General features: G+C 45.4%; 1 protein-coding gene across 3 annotated transcripts; it reads left to right on the top strand.

The window, feature by feature from the left end:
- The first annotated feature begins 76 nt into the window (after positions 1-76).
- prdm15 (PR domain containing 15) lies at positions 77-26,697 on the top strand. Of its 3 annotated transcripts, none has more exons than XM_034099863.1 (24): positions 77-155; positions 747-786; positions 971-1,064; positions 6,934-7,087; positions 7,911-8,063; positions 8,194-8,299; positions 8,913-8,978; positions 9,515-9,724; positions 12,241-12,420; positions 12,513-12,607; positions 13,072-13,159; positions 13,275-13,454; positions 13,680-13,774; positions 14,070-14,201; positions 14,932-15,072; positions 15,277-15,440; positions 15,830-15,909; positions 20,439-20,558; positions 20,647-20,778; positions 21,469-21,552; positions 22,566-22,741; positions 22,947-23,024; positions 24,557-24,751; positions 25,485-26,697. In XM_034099863.1, exons 2-24 carry the CDS (start codon positions 756-758, stop codon positions 25,974-25,976), a joined length of 3,246 nt encoding a protein of 1,081 aa, XP_033955754.1. In that variant the 5' UTR covers positions 77-155; positions 747-755; the 3' UTR covers positions 25,977-26,697. The 3 variants fall into 3 exon arrangements, with proteins under 3 accessions (XP_033955754.1, XP_033955753.1, XP_033955752.1); XM_034099862.1 differs by lacking the exon at positions 77-155 and adding an exon at positions 214-612 and having other exon boundaries at positions 13,275-13,442; XM_034099861.1 differs by lacking the exon at positions 77-155 and adding an exon at positions 214-612.

The following is a 26,697-nucleotide window of genomic DNA, read 5'->3' as shown; positions in this document are numbered from 1 at the left end:
AATTTCCTAGTCGAAGCTTAATTCAGGTGCATTTGCATGCGCCTACATTCCCCACAATGCACTCGGCTCTGTTCATTTCCGGTCCTGCGCCGTTTCTGGAGCGGATTGGAACCCGGAGTCAGGATTCGCTAAATGAAGGGTCTTCTGCAGGAAAGGTAACGTGTTTCTCTCTAAATGTACATCAGTATTTTACAAAATGGCGCCGCAGTGTTATAGTCCAGGTGCATCCGCGGTGTCCGGATCGCTCTGAGCTCTTTCCCGACTCTCCATCTGCTCTCTGCCGGCCTCTGAACAGCAGCGACTCCGGTTTGCTGGTTTGCGTCTCCGGTCCATCCGCCATGCCGACTGTTCTTTGTTACATTTCAGTGAAAAGGAGCCGCTCAGATCGGAGTTAAAACCCGGCTACTGTTTGGGAGCGACTCAAATCCTGGATTCATGTCCTGCCCTGGACTGCAAACGTTAACATGCATCCTCCAGCTGTAGCTATACTGGAAAACAGCTCATGTTTTTCATGATGCCTTCAGCCTGGAGGTCTGAGGCACTGCAGCTCCGTGTCTCGGGTTATGTTTATGCACTCCACACATAACCCGGGTTATGTGTGTGCAAGGGGGGGTACTACTACTACTACTACATTCTGACATTCTTAAAGTAGTTCTTTGATATAAAGACACATATTTCAGAGACGATCTGGAGGAAATACATGCTAGTTGGCATGATATTTTATTATGTTTTTCTTCCTTTTGTAGGTTGGCATAATGGCTGAGCAGACGCCAGATGAGTTCATCTGTGAGTATGAGTCCAGCTGCTGCATTCGCTGACAGTGACAGTGGTGTGTGTGTGGGGTACAATTTACAAACGTATTCACAAATACAGGTACCAGGAGTATCACATATCAATTCCTCAAGCTGTGCTTTAAAATGATGCAGGGGAACCAAAATGCTCATTTTTAATATTTGTGTGTGTGTTGCAGGGTGTGAGGACTGTGGCCAGTACCATGACTCTGAGTGTCCCGAGCTGGGGCCCCTGGTCACTGTCCAGGACTCCTACGTCCTCAGCAGGGCCCGGTGAGTGACAGCTCTGACTGCCGTGGTTCCATCCATTTCGCTTCACAGTGTGATTCCTGCAAGCTGCAGACATGTAAACTGCTCATAAAGCCCCCCTTTAGGAGCAGCCTGTGTATGTGTTATGATATTTCAGACCTTGAGAAGAGATAGTGTGTGTGTACAGAGCGCAGTGCAGATTCTTTACTTTCTGGCAAACAGGCAAATCCACATTTTATTTTGCATACATTTTATTTAAAAACATTAGTTTAAATACTAAGGAAATATAATGGATCTTACTTGAGTATATTTAGGTTTCTACAGAGCCCCTAAAGGTTCATGGAGATGAAAAAAAAGTATCTTGATGCTGGATGATGTCCTTTTGTTGTTCTGTTTATGCTTTTATGTTTCATGTGGAACTACTTGCACAGGTCTCCCTTGGAAAAGAGATCAATGATCTCAATAGGATTTTATCTGTATAAATAAAGGTTTGAAATGAAATGAAATATTGTGCAATGTGCGCACGATATACTTTCTCGTTTGCACGAAATACTATTGTTCGCACGAGATAGTATTTTGTGCGAACGAGAAAGTATTTCGTTAGTTTCTTGTTCGCACGAGAAAGTTACCGGTGCACCAAGTAGGAAGTGGAGCACAGAGGAGACAACCGTTTCATTGCAGACTGTTATGTTTATGTGGAGAAATGGCAGTACATACATTATTTGAGATATATTTCAAACTCGGACTTCATTTAGGGACATTTTGGCCATGGGTTTAGAGCTATTTGTTTAAGCACCGGATTCACAAAACAGGAGAGTCTGTAAACCAGTCTGCTTTGATCTATGAATTCCTGTCCGTGACTCACACTATCTGCTGCCCACAGCTGTTTTATAGAAGGAAAACCTCCTTCACTTCATGAAATCTCTGCGGCACCAGTGGCCTGTACAACGAAGCAGGATTTGCTATTTACTATTCATTCATGAAGTAAGACGCTGCGCTGTCAGCACGCTTCTCCATGTTTGTGATTGGTCAAATGTTGCTAACCCCGTCCCTTTCAAGTGAACGCGCTCTCAGCCGGACAGAGAAACCCTGGTTGATTTACTGAGTTGATAACCAGCTTCGTAGGACCGCTTAGCGACATCGCGTTTGTTAGGGTTAAGCAGTGGCGCCAGCAGGGGGGGCCATGGCCACCCTGATATATTTGTTGGCCCCCCCACCACACACACCGCCTCGCCAGTCACGTATGCGTAGTAGTTTATCTGATATTTAACAACAAATACACAGCCAGCGAGTCGCTTGATTTGAGCTTCCAACGCTCATACTGCAGCCCCTCCCTCTTCCTCTGCTACCATGGTAACACTCTGATACTCGGCGCACCACTCTGATACTCGCGCGCACCACTCTGATACTCGCGCGCACCACTCTGAGATTCGCACAGACAGCAGCAGGTTGCAGCAAAACATTTTGTTTCTACTGACTGGACTGGAGTTGACAAAAATCCACCTGACTTCTAGAAGGTAAGTCGTATACGTTCGTTGCCTGTTAAGCCCCACAACACTTTAGGCTTTAGTGTGTTAGTTTGCAAAAAACGGAGATATGTTTACCTTTAGCTGTTATTCTGATCAAAAATTGTGTTCAATGGCATTAAAACGAGAAAAACGCTGGAAGACCTGGAAAAGAGGCTCGGGGCTCAGTAAAGGCTGGCTTGACTTCAGGTATAATTTGTCTGTAAACACACTTTGGCGACTATCTTAGTTGGCGTTAGTTTAGCTTGCTAAGCTAACGTTAGCTGATGTCGGTATGCTGGGCTGGTGTAATGCGTAGGCTACTATTAATCACTGCTGTGTGTAATGTCAATTTGCATAAAATGAAGAGAAAGTCAACAGACATCTCTTCTTATTTTAAGAAGAATATTAGTAAAGGAGAGACAGAGCTGGCAGGGGAGCAGCAGCATAGGGCTAGTGAGGAGATGGCCATACATGCTAGAAAGTACATGTGAAACTCTGTTTTGTAAAAGTGAAACTAAAACCTAAGTACAGTTTTATTAATGTGATTGTGACCTTTGTAATCATTTAAGACTTCTACACACTTTAGGTCGTCTGCAGCTCCTTCAAAATGAAACGAGAATCTATGCAGTTTTTCCTCTTCTGTGTTCTGAGGTTATGAGCCGACCATTAGTCAAGTTTGTTTTCATAATGTTCTGTATGCTAATTTAAAAAAAAGGGTAACCAGTTTGTTGATAAAGTATATACATTCCAAAACAAATGGAATACAAGCTATATGTATTACTCTCACCACAGTGGCCTAATCTAAAAAAATAATAGAAATATGTCTCGTCACCTATTTTCTGTCTAATACTAAAAGGTGGTGTTTTGTATCATTTATAATGTTTTGAATTTGCTATAAAGGTCAATAATAGATGGTGTTTTTGTGTTCAATCACAGTATGTATTTACCATGTTATACCCCTTGTGTTTTTGGGTCCTGTTGAAATAAAATAGTCATGTTTTAAAACTTGATTTAATAAAGTCATGTCAATCATCTTTGATCCCAGTGTGACACAAACAGCTTTGTTCTAAAACTATGTATAACCTAGAGACATAATATAACTGAAGAACATGTTGTATTGTATGTGTTGAGAATGCTGGAAATGTTGTGCCTTACAATAAAGGAACTTGTTTAAATTAAGCTGTATTTGTCTTTTTAAAAGGAAAGAACAACTAGCATGTATAAAAAACAAAACAATAAATCACCAACACATGTATACATAACACAAAACAAGGTTCTTTTACATTTTGTTTGAAGTCAAATGTTAACTATCCGTATTATATTCACTTCAGATGAATAGGATCAGAAAATGTAAAATAAGAAACCAAAGTATGTCAGGAGGTGATTCTCTTTGCCATTGTTTTCATCTAGTCTATACTTTTACAGCAATTAAATGCTTGGTTTTGGTGGGCCACCCCAAGATTTTCAGTGGCCCCATTTGGCCACCCCTATGATACATTTCTGGAGGCGCCACTGTAGTTAAGCCGGGTAAATCAAACATATGAATGGGTCTGTTGAACTGGCTTTGTCGTACAGGGCACCGGAGGCAGTAACGTGTAGCTCAGCAGAATCTGAGAAGAGCAGCACCAGCTGCAAAGAGCTGTGCCTTTTACTGGTTACTTCACTGCGTTTCCCTTCATTAGAACAGCTGAGTAGAGATCGAGGCTGCTACGTTTAACCACACACACCTCTACACACATCGAACTGTGTGTGTGTGTGTGTGTGTGTGTGTGTGTGTGTGTGTGTGTGTGTGTGTGTGTGTGTGTGTGTGTGTGTGTGTGTGTGTGTGTGTGTGTGTGTGTGTGTGTGACCACCGGCATTTGTTTTCAAATTACCACAAACAGTAATTTACACAAATCTGGTTCTCCATAGCTATATGTGTATTCCCAAGTGAAAGGAATTCGTTTAATCTTAATCTCGATGTAGTGCTATAGTCCTGCCGGAGTGCACCGGAACGAACGACACTATCATAAACAAATGCCCACACACACACACGCCCTGACGACCGGACATATTATTCATAAAACTAATAATATGGCGTAATAATCGGGCAGTTCGATGTGTTTTACCATAAAAAAAGTATCTTGTGCGCACGAAAAAGTATATTGTGCACACAAATTAATAAAGCGTGGCCTCGTTTTATTTATGTTGTCTCTATGAACCCTCCAGGGCTCCGTAGGTTTCTTTCTTCTCTATTTTTATAGTAGTTTGCTCCTATTTTCAAAAACAATGAAATGTACTGAACTGCTTTTCCTTCCGGGAAAAGATTGTCCCACTCTTGACCTGACTATCAACATCGGCACCCAGGCCCGGTTCTACGGCAGTGCATAAGGGTGCATTGCACCCTCAGTTGAGTCATTATGCACCCTCATTTGAAAAATGAAAAGTTAAAAAAAAAAAAGTGAAAAAAATTACATTTTGCCTACTATTACTAAAAATAGTAGTAATAAGAAGAAGAAGAATATAGTTGAAATAAAATAAATTGTAATTGTGGTTGAATAGCATTGTCTGCTGCATTTATTTGATCAATTTAAACGGTAAGTAACGTTATTATGTCAGGTGCGCGTGACCTGTGCCCCTGTACATTCATCATCTGCAAGGTGCTTACACAGCAGTCAATGATGGATCAGAAAATGGTTAAAACAACCAGCCCTTATCGCCAGCATACACTGCATCTACTGCAGGTAATAACAGTTCAGATCATGGGGACATTACGTTACTGTCGTGGACACTAACGTCCTCCTGCCCGACTCGCCGGCTTTGCCCGCCTCGCCCACAGAGGCGGAGCAGCCACAGCCGTCTTCGTTACCCCAAACACTGCCACCCCTCGGCGGCCCGCAAGTGCCAGAGGACCTCTGCAAAACAGAGCCTTCCCAGGTATATTTAAAAAAGTACCCAACTCGCCTGTACAGTGGGGTGAGGCGCTCATTTTGCAGATCATGGTTTCAAAACAGAGATTGGCTGGAATATTCATGTAAAAAAGATGCCATCTTCTGCTATGCATGTAGACATTTCGGTTCAAGTAAGTCAGATGCCTTCACCACAACTGGCTACAACAACTGGCGCCATGCTCTTATAGGCTACGTGATAAGGGACTGGGAAGGCATGATCAAGCAAAGAGCACATAGATCCATAGATCTCTTAATGTTGCTCTCAAAGTGCACCAGATTGATGGTTTTAACTTCAATATTTAAAAGAAAATCTTCCCGGGGGAGCATGCCCCCGGACCCCCCCAGAGGAGGTGAGGACCCCCATAGAGGGTGTTAGGTACACTCCCCACTTATAAAAATAGCACTTTACCCCTGCACCCTCTCTAATCTCAGATGCACCCTTAGTCATTTTGTTCTGGAACCGGGCCTGTCGGCACCTCTGTTGTTTCCCCGACTCAGACTGCAAGGAATCTGGGAGTGATCCTGGATAACAACCTGTCCTTCACTGCAAACATCGCTGCTACAACCCGCTGCTGCAGCTACACGCTCTACAACATCAGGAAGATACGTCCCCAGCTGACCCAGAAAGCGACCCAGCTTCTGGTCCAGGCTCTCGTCACCTCACGCCTAGACTACTGCAACTCCCTCCTGGCTGGTCTACCTGCATGTGCCATCCGACCTCTGCAGCTCATCCAGAATGCAGCGGCTCGTCTGGTCTTCAACCTTCCAAAATGTTCCCACACCACGCCGCTCCTCCGCTCCCTTCACTGGCTTCCGGTAACTGCTAGAATCCACTTGAAGACACTGGTACTTGCGTACCATGCTGCGAATGGATCTGGCCCTTCCTACATCCAGGACATGGTTAAACCGTACACCCCAGCACGTGCTCTACGCTCTGCATCAGCCAAACGACTCGCTGCACCCTCGCTGCGAGGGGGACCCAAGTTCCCATCAGCAAAAACATGTGGGTTTGCTATCCTGGCTCCAAGATGGTGGAATGAGCTCCCCATTGACATCAGGACAGCAGAAAGCTTACACACCTTCCGGCGCAGACTGAAAACTCATCTCTTTCGACTCCACCTCGAGCGATAGAATTACTAACAAAGCACTGCTAACAAAGCACTTATATACTAATAAAGGACTGGCTTATCTAAAGCCAGTTGAGTAGCACTTGAAATACTTGGCTCTATGAAACCTGATGTACTTTATGATTCTGTTTTCTTCAAGGTTGTGTCTTCCTGGTCGAATGCACTTATTGTAAGTCGCTTTGGATAAAAGCGTCAGCTAAATGCAATGTAATGTACTGTAATGTACTGTATGTATGCATCGCTTTACACCAAAGTTAATTCCTTTAACCTGATTCAGATGTTGTGTTTTTGCCGTTTTAACAAGAATACTCTTCTTGTCCTGGATCAGGTCGTCTTTACCGAGCAGCCTGGAGATCAGACCCGGGTCCGACGGACAGGAGGGGGTGTTTGTGCTGCGCCGCCTTGTCAAGAGGACCCGCTTTGGGCCCTTTGAGGCTAAGAGGGTCCCCCACCTGGAGCAGGAAGGAGCATTCCCTCTGAAGGTGCAGCCTGAGAAGCCCTGAACAGTTTGTGTATCTACTGGTTTTAATTTGATGTATTAGAAATCTCTTTACCCGGGTCAGTCTTGTCCTGTAAAGAAATGTCGGTTAGTTGTAGGATTAATCTACAGCCTTTTTCCTGCTCAATACCAATTTTTTTTCCCAATGTCCAATTTTTTTTTCTGCCTCAAATATATACATATTTTGTCAAATATGACAGTTTCCATGATATGGTTTAGATCAGGGGTGTCCAAACTGTTTTCACTGAGGGCCTCATGCAGAACATTTACAAAGGGCTGGCCCCTCACTAGATGAGAGGTATACTGCCTCAAGTCAAAATATAGGTTAGCAAAATCAATCGAATGTAGGTAAATGATGCTTGATACTAGAACATGCTTTAAGACAAGAATCTGTCTACAACTGCTCTCCATAGGGTTTCATTCATTTAGTTACAAAAAAAACTGGCAGCTCCTTAAAACCGAAGTTTCAGATGTATTAGAATAAGGGGAAATAGGAAGGGCATATTTCAAGCTTACTATGTAAATAAGTTATTGTTTTTTTTGTATCATCTAAGATTTGTTAGAAAATGATTTCAACTTGAATTGACTGAATTTATTTGAAAAGTAGGCTTATTAACATTAACACATGAATACTGTGTTATATATTTTACATATATATTAAGAAGTATAATCAAAGTGCATTCTAAATTCAATTTCCTGATTTAATTATAACAATTTTTAAGTTGCACAGTCATCCAACTTAGTAGGAAACACTTGCTGCTCTGCTCTGCTCTGAATGTGCTAACCGGCCGTCCTCCATTGCTCAGATCTTCCAGAAGGACTCCGTGGTAGTGGCTTTGGACTCCAGCAATGAAGAAGACTGCAACTGGATGATGCTGGTGCGCCCGGCCTCTGAGCACACACACCAGAACCTGACGGCCTACCAGCTGGATGGGGACGTGTACTTCAACACCTCACAGGTGTGTGTCCATCCTGAACCTGAGCCTTTCAGACTCGTGCTGCGGGTCCAGACTTAAGGATTCATCGGCTCATTTATTTTCTCACACAGGATTGGTGTGAAGTAACTTTTGCCTTTTGTTTGATTCCCAGGATGTGCTGCCAGGAGCAGAGCTGAGGGTGTGGTACGGAGCTTTCTACGCCAAGAAGATGGAGAAGCATATGCTTAAGCCTCCACTCCAACCAGCACCTCCGCCAGGTAGGTGACATCACAACACAGCAGAGCAGAGGTGGGAGAAGTACTCGGATCTTGTACTTGAGTAAAAGTACCAGAGTGTAGGAATACTCTGTCACAGGTAAAAGACCTGCAATCAAAATTAAACTCAGGTAAAAGTACACTAGTATAAAAATCCAAATATAGTGAAAGTAGCGACAGTAAAAGTAGTCGTTGTGCAGATTGGTCCATCTCAGAATAATATATATGATATGTTTTATAATGATTGATCATGAAAGTGTTCTCAGAGCTGGTGAAGGTGCAGCTAGTCTGAAGTACTTTGTAGACTGCAGGGTAGCTGGTGGATTTACTCCAGGTGGAACTGAAGTCTGATTCAACACTTGGTTATATTTCACATCATTCATCTGTGAAGTAACTAAAGGTATAAATACATGTAGTGGAGTAAAAGTACACCATTTACCTCTGCATTGTAGTGGAGTAGAAGTACAAAGTAGCAAACAATTGAAATCCTCAAGTATTATACTTAAGTACAGTACTCTAGTAAATGTACTTAGTTACTTCACACCACTGCAGCACTGATGCGTTTCATGGCCACAGTGTGAGTTGCGTCTTATGGATTTTCTCTTTTTGGATTCAGAAGGGCCAGAGACCTCTGAGGAGACTGCAGCCTATGTGCCCCCAGTGGCTGAAAAGAATCTGGCAGGTGAGTTCATTAAAAACATCGAGCACCTCCATCAGTCCATATTAGAAATGTCCTTTTCTGTGAGTCACAGAGAAGCTAAGTTAAGGGTCGTTAGCTTTACATTGCAGTACATGGAAGTGTTCTATCCACATGGAGTCCAGCATGGTGATGTCTGACTGTTAACCCCCTCTGGCCGCAGAGAGCTCACTGCTCACTGAGTTTCTCCCTCTCCATCACCATGAACATTTTGCACGGCAGCTACTTTACACGACTGTAATCTATATACAATCATATGTATATATGCCACTGTAATGTAATATATATTGGGTATTCTTTCTGGTTCAGGTCCTTTCTGCTGAAGATATGTATATAAACTTGCTGTTTATTGTTTTGTTTTTATTTGATTATGTTTATAATTCCACCCTTTAATTATTTGAATGCCTGCTGTAACAGCATCATTTCCCAATTTGCGATGAATAAAGTATCTATCTATCTTAAAAACATCTTTAAGCTGAGGAAGTGCTGCGTCATGGTAACAAGCTCTGATTCCCCTACAGGCAATCTGCTGAGTCATCTTGATGAGGTGAGGACAGCAGCGGTGCTTCCTGTCGACCCGCTCCTGCCCCAAGAGGAGAGCCTGGTGGGCCCCGAGGAGCAGGAGGGCGGCCCCCCCGCATCCCAGCCGGCCCCAAAGAGAGCGCAGGGCCGGGGCAGGAGAGCTAAGGGACGCCGGCCTGGAGCCGCTGCTACTGCAGGCAGACACAGAGGTGAGGGTAACAGGCAGACTCAGAGGTGAGGGTAACAGGCAGACTCAGAGGTGAGGGTAACAGGCAGACTCAGAGGTGAGGGTAACAGGCAGACTCAGAGGTGAGGGTAACAGGCAGACACAGAGGTGAGGGTAACAGGCAGACTCAGAGGTGAGGGTAACAGGCAGACTCAGAGGTGAGGGTAACGGGTAGACACAGAGGTGAGGGTAACAGGCAGACTCAGAGGTGAGGGTAACAGGCAGACTCAGAGGTGAGGGTAACGGGTAGACTCAGAGGTGAGGGTAACAGGCAGACTCAGAGGTGAGGGTAACGGCAGCACAGAGGTGAGGGTAACGGGCAGACTCAGAGGTGAGGGTAACGGCAGACGCAGAGGTGAGGGTAACAGGCAGACTCAGAGGTGAGGGTAACAGGCAGACTCAGAGGTGAGGGTAACAGGCAGACTCAGAGGTGAGGGTAACAGGCAGACTCAGAGGTGAGGGTAACAGGCAGACTCAGAGGTGAGGGTAACGGCAGACTCAGAGGTGAGGGTAACAGGCAGACTCAGAGGTGAGGGTAACGGCAGACACGAGGTGAGGGTAACGGCAGACTCAGAGGTGAGGGTAACAGGCAGACTCAGAGGTGAGCACAGAGGTGAGGGTAACAGGCAGACTCAGAGGTGAGGGTAACAGGCAGACTCAGAGGTGAGGGTAACAGGGCAGACTCAGAGGTGAGGTGAGGGTAACGGGTAGACTCAGAGGTGAGGGTAACAGGCAGACTCAGAGGTGAGGGTAACGGGTAGACACAGAGGTGAGGGTAACAGGCAGACTCAGAGGTGAGGGTAACAGGCAGACTCAGAGGTGAGGGTAACAGGCAGACTCAGAGGTGAGGGTAACAGGCAGACTCAGAGGTGAGGGTAACGGGTAGACACAGAGGTGAGGGTAACAGGCAGACTCAGAGGTGAGGGTAACAGGCAGACTCAGAGGTGAGGGTAACAGGCAGACTCAGAGGTGAGGGTAACAGGCAGACTCAGAGGTGAGGGTAACAGGCAGACTCAGAGGTGAGGGTAACAGGCAGACTCAGAGGTGAGGGTAACAGGCAGACTCAGAGGTGAGGGTAACAGGCAGACTCAGAGGTGAGGGTAACAGGCAGACTCAGAGGTGAGGGTAACGGGCAGACTCAGAGGTGAGGGTAACGGGCAGACTCAGAGGTGAGGGTAACGGGTAGACACAGAGGTGAGGGTAACGGGCAGACTCAGAGGTGAGGGTAACGGGCAGACTCAGAGGTGAGGGTAACGGGCAGACTCAGAGGTGAGGGTAACGGGTAGACTCAGAGGTGAGGGTAACAGGCAGACTCAGAGGTGAGGGTAACGGGTAGACACAGAGGTGAGGGTAACAGGCAGACTCAGAGGTGAGGGTAACAGGCAGACTCAGAGGTGAGGGTAACGGGTAGACTCAGAGGTGAGGGTAACAGGCAGACTCAGAGGTGAGGGTAACGGGCAGACACAGAGGTGAGGGTAACAGGCAGACTCAGAGGTGAGGGTAACGGGTAGACTCAGAGGTGAGGGTAACGGGTAGACTCAGAGGTGAGGGTAACAGGCAGACTCAGAGGTGAGGGTAACGGGTAGACACAGAGGTGAGGGTAACAGGCAGACTCAGAGGTGAGGGTAACAGGCAGACTCAGAGGTGAGGGTAACGGGTAGACTCAGAGGTGAGGGTAACGGGCAGACTCAGAGGTGAGGGTAACGGGCAGACACAGAGGTGAGGGTAACAGGCAGACTCAGAGGTGAGGGTAACAGGCAGACTCAGAGGTGAGGGTAACAGGCAGACTCAGAGGTGAGGGTAACAGGCAGACTCAGAGGTGAGGGTAACAGGCAGACACAGAGGTGAGGGTAACAGGCAGACTCAGAGGTGAGGGTAACAGGCAGACTCAGAGGTGAGGGTAACAGGCAGACTCAGAGGTGAGGGTAACGGGTAGACTCAGAGGTGAGGGTAACGGGTAGACACAGAGGTGAGGGTAACAGGCAGACTCAGAGGTGAGGGTAACAGGCAGACTCAGAGGTGAGGGTAACAGGCAGACTCAGAGGTGAGGGTAACAGGCAGACTCAGAGGTGAGGGTAACAGGCAGACTCAGAGGTGAGGGTAACAGGCAGACTCAGAGGTGAGGGTAACGGGTAGACACAGAGGTGAGGGTAACGGGCAGACTCAGAGGTGAGGGTAACGGGCAGACTCAGAGGCGAGGTTTTATTACTGTAGTATTCTGGTTAAATAATGGAGATTCACTTTATTATCCATATAATCATGTAAAGTAAATCTGCCTTAAACTCTAAGCAATTCAAAGTCTTTGAATCACTAAACACTTTGTTGAGGAACAATATTTGAAAACCTCTTTAAAACAACCAGGTAATCTTATATCAGAAGGTAAAAAGATTGCATTTATTTTCTAAAAAGTGCTGCATAACCAATGTCTATTTTCTGATGCTGCTGTTATTATTGACTACTTTGTATTCTTATTTGACATTGTGATCCTGATGTGTGCAGATGTGAAGCTGCAGCGCTCGGGGCCCTCGGAGGCCGACGGCAGCCTGCTGAGCTCCGCAGGCAGCGGGGGGGCCCTGAAGAGACACAAAGCGCGAGAGCACAAGAGGGTGTACCGCTGCTCCCTCTGCAGCAAGGTCTTCCAGAACAGCAGCAACCTCAACAGACACGTGCGCTCTCACGGTGCGTGCATGGGGTTCTGAGTAAGGGGACGTATCAGTGATTCATGTGTGGAGACCACCTGTTGACGATTCCCTTCCTGTGTGTCCTCACAGGGGACAAGCTGTTCAAATGTGATGAGTGTGACAAACTGTTCAGCCGCAAGGAGAGTCTGAAGCAGCACATCTCCTACAAGCACAGCAAGAACATGGTGAGTGCACTGCTCAGGGCTCTGCTGTGTCCTCTCCTGTAGTGGTCTGTAGGCGTTAGTGCATGTGAACGGTCTGCAAAGGCTGAATCCACGTGTCCCCTCCAGAGGGAGTTTCTCTCCCACCGGCCCCTCCCCGTGAACTGACTTCACTCATTAACACTCGCGCTCCTACTTGCTAGCACTCCAAACCCATTGTTTATGATAAACTGAGTGGTGTCTAAGCGGTTGACCAATCACAACAGAACCGGCCAGCTAACCAATCAGAGCAGGCTGGGCTCTGGTTTCAGACAGAGGGTGAAAAGAGGTGCTGCAGCACAGGCAGTGTGAGAACAATAAAGAGCTGTTTGAACATTAAAGCATGGAGACGTGTCCCAGGAGAGACACTACGTACTGATGTGAAGCTGAAGATTAGTCTCCTGCTAGGTTACGTGTTTATGTGACTTCTTTTCCTGTCTTCCTGACAGCCTGACCACGATTACAAATATAAATGCAACACGTGTGAGAAATCCTTTCGCCTGGAAAATGCCTTAAAGTTCCACAACTGTCGCACAGGTCAGACAAGCTTCTTTTTCCCCGTGGTTTCATTTCAGGCTATCTTGTCTGGTTTCTTTTTGCAAATTGTGATGCATCCCTGCCAGGCCTTATCTTCCTCTCCTCCTCTCTCCAGACGACAAGACGTTCCAGTGCGACATCTGCTCGCGGTTCTTCTCCACCAACAGTAACCTCTCCAAGCACAAGAAGAAGCACGGAGAGAAGCTCTACTCCTGTGAAATCTGCAACAAGATGTTCTACCGCAAAGACGTGATGCAGGAGCACCACAGGAGGCACGGTGTGGGTGAGAGAGGGGGTCCGTCGTGTTCGTGTTGGCATGCTATGTCTTCACAATGGGAAATGGGAGAAATACATAACCGAGTGTGGAATACTAAGTTTGTGTTAGGACCAAAGCTAGACAGGTTTTTCTGAGCGTGCACGTGTTTTGTGTGGCCACTCCGAGCGATGCTAGACGCCACCCTATTGTTCCCGTGGGATTTGAAGCGCTTTGCTTAACTAACACCATCATGCATCTGGACAGGACCAAAGCACATGAAGAGAGAGGAGCTGGAGGCCAATGGAGAGGAGGGCACCAGGTACAGGAAGGAGCCGTCCCCCTGTCCCATCTGCGGCAAGGTGAGCACTGCACCCCGCACAGGACCCCTGAGGGAATAGCACCGTACTTCCTCTGTGACGTGTGTGTGTGTGTGTGTGTGTGTGTGTGTGTGTGTGTGTGTGTGTGTGTGTGTGTGTGTGTGTGTGTGTGTGTGTGTGTGTGTGTGTGTGTGTGTGTGTGTGTGTGTGTGTGTGTGTGTGTGTGTGTGTGTGTGTGTGTGTGTGTGTGTGTGTGTGTGTGTGTGTGTGTGTGTGTGTGTGTGTGTGTGTGTGTGTGTGTGTGTGTGTGTGTGTGTGTGTGTGTGTGTGTGCACAGGTGTTCTCCTGCAGGAGCAACATGAACAAGCATCTGTTGACTCACGGCGATAAGAAGTACACCTGTGAGATCTGCGCACGCAAGTTCTTCCGCGTGGACGTGCTCCGAGATCACATCCACGTTCACTTCAAGGTGAGGCAAACAAACTCTACACACACATGTGTGTATGTACGTGACACACAGCTGTAGGTTATCTTGTTGCTGACGTAGGTTAGCTATCTTCCAGATATAAGGCACAGACATGAGACCACAGAGACGTACTTATATCTCAGCCTCTTCTCCACACATGTACAAAACCTGAGCCCTTTTTATTAGAAATACAGCCGGAGCAGCTTTAAGCACGCGCAGTGTTTTTGCTTATTTGTGCATAAAATATGTATCGGTTAGAAAACCGTCACTCAAGTCGTGTGCTCGGTGTGATATTTCACTTCACTGCCTTTCTTAGAGGGAAATCATCTTCTTTCACTGCACTATTTATATTCTATACACTTTCATTTCTTTCTTGATTCAGATTAATAATACAAAATAAAATCAACAAATGAACAGATATGTATTATTGAAGCCACTAGAGCATATCCAGTAGTAACACTTCTACATTGCATTGCATTTAGCTGATGCGTAGTAACACTTCTACTATAATAACATGAATAGCGATGCATGACAACACAAGTACTCGTCTGTAAAGCCCCAAGACGGCGTATTGATCTGTACTGCGCTCACAGTCTGTCAGTAGCCGATCCTTCAGGTTGTAACCATCGGCCACATATATGTTGTGGACTCTTATGACTATTCTCCAGGATCTCTTGTTCCAATCTTTGAAGTGTGTGAGCTGAATGTTTTCATGGAGTGGTGTCTGTTGCAGGATATAGCTTTGATGGACGAGCAGGAGAGGGAATGCTTCATCAAGAAGATCGGCATCTCGGCGTGCGACAGCGACGACACGGACGACGACGAGGAGGAGGACGACCCCGAGCACCACAAGTACAACTGCAAGAAATGCCAGGTGAGTCTGCACACTTCCACACACACGCCAAGGTCTCTATCCTATCATATCCAGCTGATTCAGGGGGAAGACGCGTGCTCTTGAATATACATGTGTTGTCTTCCCCCAGTTATCTAGAGCAGAGTTTTCATCAACAGGCCCGAGGCTGTGTGATTACACGGTGAGGAGCGGAGATTAATAAAGACCCTTGTTCTGTGTCGCCAGCTGTCATTTGCAAAGGGCAGAGAGTACCTGAAGCACATCCTGGATCAGCACAAGGAGCGAGGCTACGGCTGCGGGATCTGTAACCGCCGCTTCGCCCTGAAGGCCACCTACAACGCTCACCTGGTGATCCACCGAGAGCAGCTGCCGGACCCCGCCGTGCAGAAGTAAACACAAACATCTTCCGACTCTCGCTGTAGTTGTTGTCTATGTTTGTTTAGCCTTGTCCAGTCGAGCTGGGTGTTTGGATAAGCATGGAGACAGGAGGTCTGCTGGCTGCTGGTGATATGGAACAATATTACTTACACGACTTTAAAGCTGCTGATGAAGAGTCCATGTGAAAACTATGTTCATGTCCTCAAATACACTTCTCACAACCTGGGAGAGGAGATCAAGAGAAGCAGACGGGTTAGAGAATGGATTAATATGTTGCTCATCAAAGTAAACGTAGTGTTATCACTGTTTGAAGGTACAGGACGGACAAGTTGAACTATAAAATGAACAATCTGCAGTATAGTTGTTGTAATACTTTGTAATTTGCTCATGTGTCCTAAAGGTACATCCATCCGTGTGAAATTTGTGGCAGAATCTTCAACAGCATCGGTAACTTGGAAAGGCACAAGATCATCCACACTGGTGAGCAACACAGACCCGGGACCACATGTTCCAATGCATGTGAACTTTCCTCCACTCGTGCTTCTATTGGCTAGCGCTACAGCACATTGCACGTGATAGGCTAAGGGGCAGGACATCTCTAAGCGGTTGACCAACCACAACAGAGCCGGCCAGCTAACCAATCAGAGCAGACTGGGCTCTGGTTTCAGACAGAGGGTGAAAAGAGGTGCTGCAGCAGTATGCTGTCTCTTTAAGTCTTGGGATGATAGTTGCATGTTTTAATCAAGAGTGTACTTCACAAAGTTCCAACGATGTAAACAAATATATATACAGTGGGGCAAAAAAGTATTTAGTTAGCCACCAATTGTGCAAGTTCTCCCACTTAAAAAGATGAGAGAGGCCTGTAATTTTCATCCTAGGTACACTTCAACTATGAGAGACAAAATGGGGGGAAAGAATCCAGGAAATCACATTGTAGGATTTTTAATGAATTAATTGGTAAATTCCTCGGTAAAATAAGTATTTGGTCACCTACAAACAAACAAGATGTCTGGCTCTCACAGACCTGTAACTTCTTCTTTAAGAGCCTCCTCTGCCCTCCACTCGGTAACTGTATTAATGGCACCTGTTTGAACTCGTTATCAGTATAAAAGACACCTGTCCACAACCTCAAACAGTCACACTCCAAACTCCACTATGGCCGAGACCAAAGAGCTGTCAAAGGACACCAGAAACAAAATGGTAGACCTGCACCAGGCTGGGAAGACTGATCTGCAATAGGTAAGCAGCTTGGTGTGAAGAAATCAACTGTGGGAGCAATTATTAGAAAATGGAAGACATTCAAGACCACTGATAATCTCCCTCGATCTGGGGCTCCACGCAAGATCTGACCCCGTGGGGTCAAAGTGATCACAAGAACGGTGAGCAAAGATCCCAGAACCACACGGGGGACCGAGTCCATGACCTGCAGAGAGCTGGGACCAAAGTAACAAAGGCTACCATCAGTAACACACTACGCCGCCAGGGACTCAAATCCTGCAGTGCCAGACGTGTCCCCCTGCTTAAGCCAGTACATGTCCAGGCCCGTCTGAAGTTTGCTAGAGAGCATTTAGATGATCCCAGAAGAGGATTGGGAGAATGTCATATGGTCAGATGAAACCAAAATAGAACTTTTTGGTAAAAACTCAACTAGACGTGTTTGGAGGAGAAAGAATGCTGAGTTGCATCCAAAGAACACCATACCTACTGTGAAACATGGGGGTGGACACATCATGCTTTGGGGCTGTTGCTCTGCAAAGGGACCAGGACGACTGATCCGGGTAAAGCAGGGGTCTTCAACTAAAATTCAACGAGGTCCAGTTAGAGAAAATCTCCCCATGCAAAGGTCCGGAACATCAAAATGTCTAACTTGCTTCATGAATTATATATATTGAAGTGACCTGGAGCTTTATCAACGTCTGCATGTAATCAACAACTGACTGCCAATCAAATAAAGAAAGTACAATTCAAAAACAACAATTTATTGTCAATTAACATTACTTAAATACTGTGGATATGTGTAATGTTCCTCTCGGGCTGCATTTACAAATAAAATAGAGAAAATAAATAAAATAGCTTTTGAAAATGTGTGCATCTTTAAAGTGCTTAATTTTAGATAAATAAAATAAAGTGTAGCAGCAGCTTGAGTTTCCCTTTTTCTTTGTTAACCGTTTCACATCATGGCTTAACAGTTTCAGCCGATTATAGAACAACATCAGTCTTTACACATCATAACAATTGAACAGTTTTAAAGTTTCTCTTTCTTTCCCTCTTATATTGCAGTCCCTCACTCACTTTTTTTAAATGCAGTGTGAGAATTGAGCTTGAGCTTGTCCTGCCAGGAGTTTAGATCTGGGCTGACATGGAGTCAGGGCCATTCTCACACACATGCAGGTGCTCATTGGTTACAGTGATGCAAACACAGGTATGGTGAAAAAAGAGAGAACTATTCGAAGCAGAAAAAAAAAGAACTGCGTAATATACCATCTGACAAAGGCCTGTGCTATAATGCTTCAATTAACTGGCTATTCTTTATAATATACTCAGATCAATAGGAGACAGAGATGTTAAGTTAAAAATCAAGGGGTTTTATTATTATTTACAGCAGGGGGGGGAACCTTTTTCCTTTCAATTTTTACAACATCCTCCGAGGGTCGTACAAATGATTGAACTCAACCTCTGCTTAAAAAAACTAAAATCACAGCCCATTCATTTGGCCTTTCTTTCATGCTGTGCAAAGAAAAAGCAACCTCTGAATCCAGATATCTCACCATGACTCACGCATGCATGCACGTGCACGGTGTGGCATTCATTTCATTTCAAACCTTTATTTACACAGATAAAATCCCATTGAGATCATCGATCTCTTTTCCAAGGGAGACCTGTTCAAGTAGTTCCACATAAAAGCATCAACAGAACAACAAAAGGACATGACCACCAAAACAGAAAGATATGGACACAAGATGTGTGCAAATGTATTTAGTGTCCTATCCATGTGAACATGATTTAAGTGGGGGGGGACCCCAAGTTAAAAGCATCAATCTGGTACACTTTGAGAGCAACATTAAGAGATCTATGGATACATCTCTCAACACCCATATGAAACAGAACTGTAAGCATATTTTTCTTTTTGGATATTTTACAAATCACTCCCATTTTAAACTCTATTCTTGTTATTTTTAACAACTTTTTTGTTACTGTCATATAGTATTTTATACCTGTTTTTCATTTAGTCTCATTAATAACTATATTGATCATATCAAGGTGTGCCTTAACCTCACTGAGCTGAGGTTATTTGAGCCTCTCAGGAGAGAGCTCTCTTCCACCTGGTTGTAGAAAAGCTCTTTAAATCCGTTAGCATAGCTAGCTAACCAGATGCTAACAACAACAGATCGCCACTGTGTTTACAACTAAAGACACAGCCACGCAAACACTGCGGCATGTGTACGGCTCCTTGTGGATTATTATCCTTATATGCAATATTTTAAGGGCTGGAGCGGCGTTCCGGTGCTCAGCACTCCTTTCAGACGAGACATATACCACGTGCAGAGCAGAGAAGACACGCTACGCTCGTGTTGTGTTCAAGGAACCTGTCCTTGGCCAGGAAAAACAGGTACTCGCTTGTTTAATTATTTTTGCGGTCTAGATTTCTTCTTCTTTTTTGAAGTGAGAAGTTGTCCGTCAGACTGACGGACGGACTCCCCCACCCCCAAAACGAAAACTCTTCGGTTCTCCACGAATTACACAAGTCACCCAAATCAGCGTTAAAAAAGCGGGAGGCGCCGAAAAATCCCCTATTAATGTATTGATTATAGCTCCGGGTCGTCTGGGTCCGGATCCGGACCGCAGTCCGCCTGTTGCCGACCCCTGGTGTAAAGGAAAGAATGAATAGGGCCATGTATCGTGAGATTTTGAGTGACAACCTCCTTCCATCAGCAAGGGAAACGAGGCTGGGTCTTTCAGCATGACAATGATCCCAAACACACCGCCCGGGCAACGAAGGAGTAGCTTCGAAAGAAGCATTTCAAGGTCCTGGAGTGGCCTAGCCACTCTCCAGATCTCAACCCCATAGAAAATCTTTGGAGGGAGTTGAAAGTCCGTGTTGCCCAGCGACAGCCCCAAAACATCACTGCTCTAGAGGAGATCTGCATGGAGGAATGGGCCAGAATACCAGCAACAGTGTGTGAAAACCTTGTGAAGACTTACAGAAAACTGTCATTGCCAACAAAGGGTATATAACAATAACATAATATAACATAACATAATATAATAATAATAATATAACAAAGTATTGAGATGAACTTTTGTTATTGACCAAATACTTATTTTCCACCATAATTTGCAAATAAATTCTTTAAATATCAGACAATATGATTTTCTGGATTTTTTTTTCCTTCTCATTCTGTCTCTCATAGTTGAAGTGTACCTAGGATGAAAATTACAGGTCTCATCTTTTTAAGAGGTAGAACTTGCACAATTGGTGGCTGACTAAATACTTTTTTGCCCCACTGTATGTGTATATATATACACATACAGTGGGGCAAAAAAGTGTGTGTGTGTGTGTGTGTGTGTGTGTGTGTGTGTGTGTGTGTGTGTGTGTGTGTGTGTGTGTGTGTGTGTGTGTGTGTGTGTGTGTGTGTGTGTGTGTGTGTGTGTGTGTGTGTGTGTGTGTGTGTGGTGTGTGTGTGTGTGTGTGTGTGTGTGTGTGTGTGTGTGTGTGTGTGTGTGTGTGTGTGTGTGTGTGTGTGTGTGTGTGTGTGTGTGTGTGTGTGTGTGTGTGTGTGTGTGTGTGTGGACCCATTCTGATGATGCTCTGCGGGATGTAAGCATAAAGTATAATGTTGCCATGGGGATTGTGAGTAAGCTGTGAGCTACACCTTAGCTTCTATTTGATTTGCTTGTGTTTTATTTCTAGTGCATTAAAATGGACATAGTTAATTGGGCTGCCTCTCACATCTATGGGCTGTTGTAGATGGAAATAGAAGCAGTGATGTGCCATGTTATTCTTCCAGGGGTGAAGAGCCACGGCTGTGATAAGTGTGACAAGTCATTCGCAAGGAAGGACATGCTGAAGGAGCACCTTAGGGTGCACGACGACATCCGGGACTTCCTGTGTGCAGAGTGTGGGAAAGGTGAGCTCCATCGCTGTGTCACCTTCTCTCCCTGTGCAGAAACACAGCACTGTGGGGATCATCATAAAGAGGGTCTTTTCTGCTGCAGGCATGAAGACCAAGCACGCTCTGAGGCACCACATGAAGCTCCACAAGGGCATCAAGGAGTACGAGTGCAAGGAGTGCAGCCGCAAGTTCGCCCAGAAGGTCAACATGCTGAAACACTACAAGAGACACACAGGTCAGTCCGATGTGTGGTGCTGGTTCCCAAGGAAACGAGGGCATTTGATACACGTACAACCTACACTAGAAGTATTGTGAACAAGTAGGTTTGATTTAACAACTTTTTAAAGCTCTACCTATTTTACAATTGTTATTTTTCAAATGACAGACTAATAATAATGAGTTATAATTCATTATAGGAACTAGTGCAGTGCCCGTTTAAAACATGTCTGAAGGCTCGCTCTGCGTTCTGCTGGCAGCTTTCTCTTTGAGACAATGGTAGGCTCCTGCCCGGGCCCCACACAGCTATATTTATTAGAAAGTGAAGATACGGAAAATATTGAATTATGTTTCTATTCCAACTAAATGTTCCCCCTAGTAACTAACACGAAGCTCCCAAAGCACTGAAATATGAAACTCTTCTGTAGACTAACTAGCAGTGTACTTCTCCTACAGCAACTTGACAGAGGGATGTCACTGGTTACATCACAGATTCAGATTTCTCACAAAATAAAACCATTCAAATATAATCCATTATTATTCTGAACAATTGAAATATGGATTCTCACCACCTTTTCCAAAGAGTGAGATGTTGAAGAAGGACATGAGCTTTTGAGTGGAGTTTGAATCCCATTCTGACCGTGGCTGTGCTGCGTCACAGACCGAGAGGTGGGTTGCTTTATGTGACTGTTGGACATTGTGCCTGCAGGTATAAAGGACTTCATGTGTGAGCTGTGTGGGAAGACGTTCAGTGAGAGGACGACTCTGGAGACGCACAAACTCATCCACACAGGCAAGTCCTCACGCCCTGCTGCTCCACGCACTACACTGTTCTCCACATGGGGCCACACGGAGGGTTAGGGTCGGACTAGAACTCGTGAATGCAGCCAGAAAAAACCCGTTTTAATGTGAGACAGTTGAAGGCTGGAATAAGGATTGGTTGGGAACAGACGGTATGGATGCTATATTATTATCTCCATGCTATATTATTATCTCCATGCTACATTATTATCTCCATGCTACATTATTATCTCCATGCTTGTGAAGTTTGAGGCCCAGAAACTATATAGTATAGTTCATTAATTATTCTGATCAAAAATATTTGTATTACGTTTCGACAATGCATAAGTAATGTTTGTCATTTAGAAGTGGAAAGTGGAAACATATGCATACAAATGAGACAATGGTACTGATTGTGTGTACAAAGATACAAAATAATTAGAAAGAACACCAACAAACAATAACAACTACTAGAGTAATCTCCTACATCCACTGCCAGTGAGCCTCATACACATGATTATTTACCAGTAATATATATGTATGTAATGCATATACATAATGCAGCAAATACCTATAATCATACACATCTACTGTACACATACACACATATGCTGCAGATAAGCTAACCCAATAGCAGATCGTCTTACAGAGTGTGGAATGCTTCCTGAAATGTCCTGTTTGATTATAGAAGTGTGTGTGTGTGTGTGTGTGTGTGTGTGTGTGTGTGTGTGTGTGTGTGTGTGTGTGTGTGTGTGTGTGTGTGTGTGTGTGTGTGTGTGTGTGTGTGTGTGTGTGTGTGTGTGTGTGTGTGTGTGTGTGTGTGTGTGTGTGTGTGTGTGTGTGTGTGTGTGTACACACTCCACCCACCTCCCCAACATGTATTAGATATGTCTTTCGTCACAAAGTAAATGTTCATCTCTCCATTACAAAACGAGATGCATCACATGAAGTGTAAAGGTCATTTTGGGGTCAGAACAGTAAGTGAGATGACCAGCAGAGACTGACCCCCCCCCCCCCTCTCTGCAGTGGGGAAGACGTGGACGTGTGCGACCTGTGATAAGAAGTACCTGACGGAGTACATGCTGCAGAAGCACGTCCACCTGACCCACGAGAAGGTGGAGGCCCAGTCGTGTCACCTCTGTGGGACCAAGGTCTCCACCCGCGCCTCCATGAACCGACACCTGCGGCGCAAACACCCCGAGGTGAGTCACAGGGGGAAATAATCCCCCCCCCCAGGCCATCTGCTGGTGGTCCCTCCTGAATGTGCTTGTGCTCCCGGGCGCCGTACTTAATGGCAGCCCACTGCTCCTCACACTAGGATGGGTCCACTGCAGAGAACCCGGTTCGCTACATGGTACCGTGTAACGACAATACGTTGAATCTATCCATCTTCTCCTGGTGCTGCAGGTGGTCTCCGTGAGGATGGATGAGTTCGATGATCTGCAGGAGCCCTCCACCATCAGCGACTCCATCTGCATCGTCCAGGTCAGATCCCTTGATAAGAATCAACTGAGAATGTGTTTGATTTCAAATTCTTTGTTTTCTAACTTGTTTTTTATCTAAACATCTCAAAAGCAAACATACAAAGTTTCCATATGTTCATACTTTTGGGTCTTCTGCTGCAGCAATAAGGAAACACTTCTAGTACGCGTGCACAACTTAAATACCGATACAGAAACAATTGAAAACATCAAAACAATAAATACAGCAAAAGAAAGCCCTGCATCGTCTTGTATATGGACGACTAAGGGAGAGGAAACGATATCAACAAATGAATCAATATAACAAGGTACGATGGGATACAGGACCTGGCCTTGATTATATTTAGTTAAGTGTATACTAAACACTACATTAGCGTAGAAGCAGAGGCCTTACAGGCAGGCATCTCTTTACAATTGTGTAGGGTTCTAAAATATATTTGTATAACTTTCCAGTTGTAAACTCCCTCCAGATATTCAAATGGATATACTTTTACATAGTTTACATATCTGAATCTGAAGCTGAAATTATGTTGAGGTCTTGTACATCGCTGGTTTCCAACCGAGGGGCCGAACAAGCTACGGAGCAGCTCCAGAGCGTGTGAGGAGAAGTGAATGAAACAGTCTGTCTTAGAGTTGAAGTGCTGTTTTTTAAATGAAAGCCTCTCATTGTAAGGGCATTGCAAGCACCTGAACGTAGACGTCTATCGTCACACAACTCAAGCAATGAAAAGAATATCATATGTCACTTAGTCAGGGGTCGTCACTTTAAGCAATGATAGAAAAAGGCTCTCTTGTTTCTTTTAGCTTAGCATCAGCTTGATAACAGTTTGGGCGATGTACACTTTTCCAATAAAACGGCAAAACTAAATCTCTCCTGTCAAAATGTCTGTGTACTTTGCCGCCACACACGGTTGCCAAGCAGCGCTTATTGTTGTTTAGGCTGGCCACTCATGTGTCGCGAGTGTTGACAGGGGGCGGGGGAGCACGCTCATGAACTGTTAGCGCCGGAGCTCGCAACGGCTGCGGACATTTGGGCCTAAGATGAGGTTTGAATCTGCGTAGAGAGAGAGAGAGAGAGAGAGAGAGAGAGAGAGAGAGAGAGAGAGAGAGAGAGAGAGAGAGAGAGAGAGAGAGAGAGAGAGAGAGAGAGAGAGAGAGAGAGAGAGAGGCCGGTGAGCGGAGCAAAACACACCTTTAGACGTCACCTAACACATTTAGCTATGGCCCTGTCGTATATATATATACATTGAATTATTCAATTTGATAATATGTAATCAACTTAGGCATCCCTCCCCAAAATTTTCATAACTCATATTCGAATACATGAATAATTATTCGAATACATGAATAATTTCGAATATTCGATTAATCGTTCCCATCCCTAGTTTATTGGTCACTAAATATGTAACCATCAGAGTATGAGCAGTGAGTCAGCGTTACCATGACTACCTCTGCGCTTGGTGTTACTCTCCTCCTGTGTGACATGTCTGCAGTAAGATCTAGAATCTGTTCTCATGATGTTTCCTTCCTCCTCAGGCCTCAGACGGGCTGCCTCAGGAGAGGACCGGCCGGCCCCCCCGGAGGAGGCACAGAGTCTCCGCTGAGCCGGAGCTCTCCGAGTCTGATGAGTACGTGGACTACAACGAGACAAGGCACGAGCCGATCGAGTTCAGCACCGTCATCGTGGGAGACGAGACGGAGACCAGCTCTGCTGTGCAGAGCATCCAGCAGGTACGTTTGTTCTATTGCCACAATAACATGTCGCATATCTATTTATCAAAAGCCACAACAAACGGGCTTGTGCCAGCAGGATACAGCAGCCGTGATGTCTGCTCTGTGTTACGCCAGCTTCACTTTATATGTGTTGATTGTGGTCAAAGAAAAGATGCACATTTGATTTCATAAGTAACTAACTTGTAATAAAATGTCCCTCTAAAAGGTTAATAATGAAATAAAACCAATGTAAAAGAAACGGGACTTTTGACATATAATTTCCAAACATCACACTGACATATTAACCATATTTACAATTCAAGATTGAACAGAAGAAGAGGACACCTTTGCAGCAACAAAACATAAAGAATGAATGCAATAGAACGGCTGAAGGACATGTCGGAGAGAAGTCCTAAAGTGCATGTTGTAATATCGACATGGATGAAAGGCCGATGCAGCATCCAGTAACAGTCATGTGTAATGTTGCTGTTGCTTTCCGTATATTTCTCTGATTGGTGGAGGTTGTTGATCCATCACATCATCCACAATATATAATAACTGTAACAAATGTGGTACAATGCTCTTAGTAGTCTTTAGAAAAACTGCGGCATTGTTTAAATATAAGATAAATATTATAAGAATATACATACATTTACGTATTTTGGATGAATTGTGTAAAGTTCCTCTCACGTTGGGACCGAGCAGAATGTCTGACCTCTCTGAACCTGTCTCTGACGTGCTGCTGTTCCAGGTGGTGGTCCTGGCGGACCCCGGCGCTCCGTCAGCCTCCCCCAGCAGCTCGGGGGGGCTGACTAACATCACGGTGACCCCCATCAGCAGCCACCCCCCCGCCCAGTTCACCTGCCTGCAGCCGGTTGCCGTGGGTCACCTGACGGCCGGCGAGCGGCCCCTCAGCCTGGACAACTCCATCCTCACAGTCACCTTTGACACGGTCAGCGGCTCCGCCCTGCTCCACAACCGCCCCCCCGAGCTGGTCCCGGAGACGGTGGGGCCCGGGGGGGGCTCGCAGTCCGTGGCCCACTTCATCAACGTGACCACGCTGGTCAACCCCCTGGGCCAGCTGGAGGCCTGGAGGCCGGTTCCTGAAGGACAGGTCACCCACATGGGGGAGGGGGCTCAGGGGGGGAGTCAAGAGGCCCAGGGTCAGGGAGAGGGGGGCCGCCCTGTGCAGAGCCAGCCGCCCCCCCATCAGAGCGGCTCCACACAGATGTTCAGCTACTAGCAGTGAGGTGCTGGCCGCCTCGCTGGGAGCAGCAGATTTTATCAGACTGTACAGAGACCCTCACCCGATGCCTCTCCGCCTGAATGTCACATGGTTTCCCTTTTTATACTGACAGTGGCTGATAATAATGAACATTATAATAAAAAAGAGAAATGGTACATTCAGCCCAAATCACTGACACGCTGATTTACGCTTGAAACCAAAGCAACATGTGGAACATTGAAATGCCTTACCAGCTTTCTTAAAACATGCATGTTTTCAAGATACATTTGCTGCTGGAAATATGAAAATATACTAACACTTATTCCTAAAGTGTCCCATCTAAATGTTATTTTTGAATGCTGTCTGTCAACTGTAATTATTGTGGAACCGCTGGAAAGAATACTGGAGTTTTTGTACTGTTATTTTTTAAACAAAATTCCTCTTTAAATGTTTATTTGGTTTGTCTTCATTTGATTTGAGATTGTGTGGAACAGTTCTAACTGCTGCCAACAAGCGGCATGTCACAAGGCGCCTGCATCCTGAGCAGGTGTTAATGGAACGAAGGCATCAGGAAGGAAGAATGAACAAACAGCTGAATCTCGAAAGAGGATTTCTGAAGACATATCCTCCAGAGATATGAATCCGAACAGATCACAGCATCCACAGCAGAAGGAAAGCATTCCAATCCATAGTAGGAAAAGAAACCGGGCCTAATGGAAGAAATGATTAGATTTTCACA

Source organism: Pseudochaenichthys georgianus, chromosome 14 (assembly GCF_902827115.2).
Source record: "Pseudochaenichthys georgianus chromosome 14, fPseGeo1.2, whole genome shotgun sequence".
NCBI classification, from domain to species: Eukaryota; Metazoa; Chordata; class Actinopteri; order Perciformes; family Channichthyidae; genus Pseudochaenichthys; species Pseudochaenichthys georgianus.
This window is presented reverse-complemented; position numbering and strand designations above follow the sequence as displayed.

Excerpts from the sequence above, each read along its gene's own strand:
- prdm15 (XM_034099861.1), top strand. Across the intron at positions 8,300-8,912 it reads CCAACCAGCACCTCCGCCAG|AAGGGCCAGAGACCTCTGAG; the intron begins GTAGGTGACATC and ends TTTTGGATTCAG. Across the intron at positions 20,779-21,468 it reads ACACTACAAGAGACACACAG|GTATAAAGGACTTCATGTGT; the intron begins GTCAGTCCGATG and ends TTGTGCCTGCAG.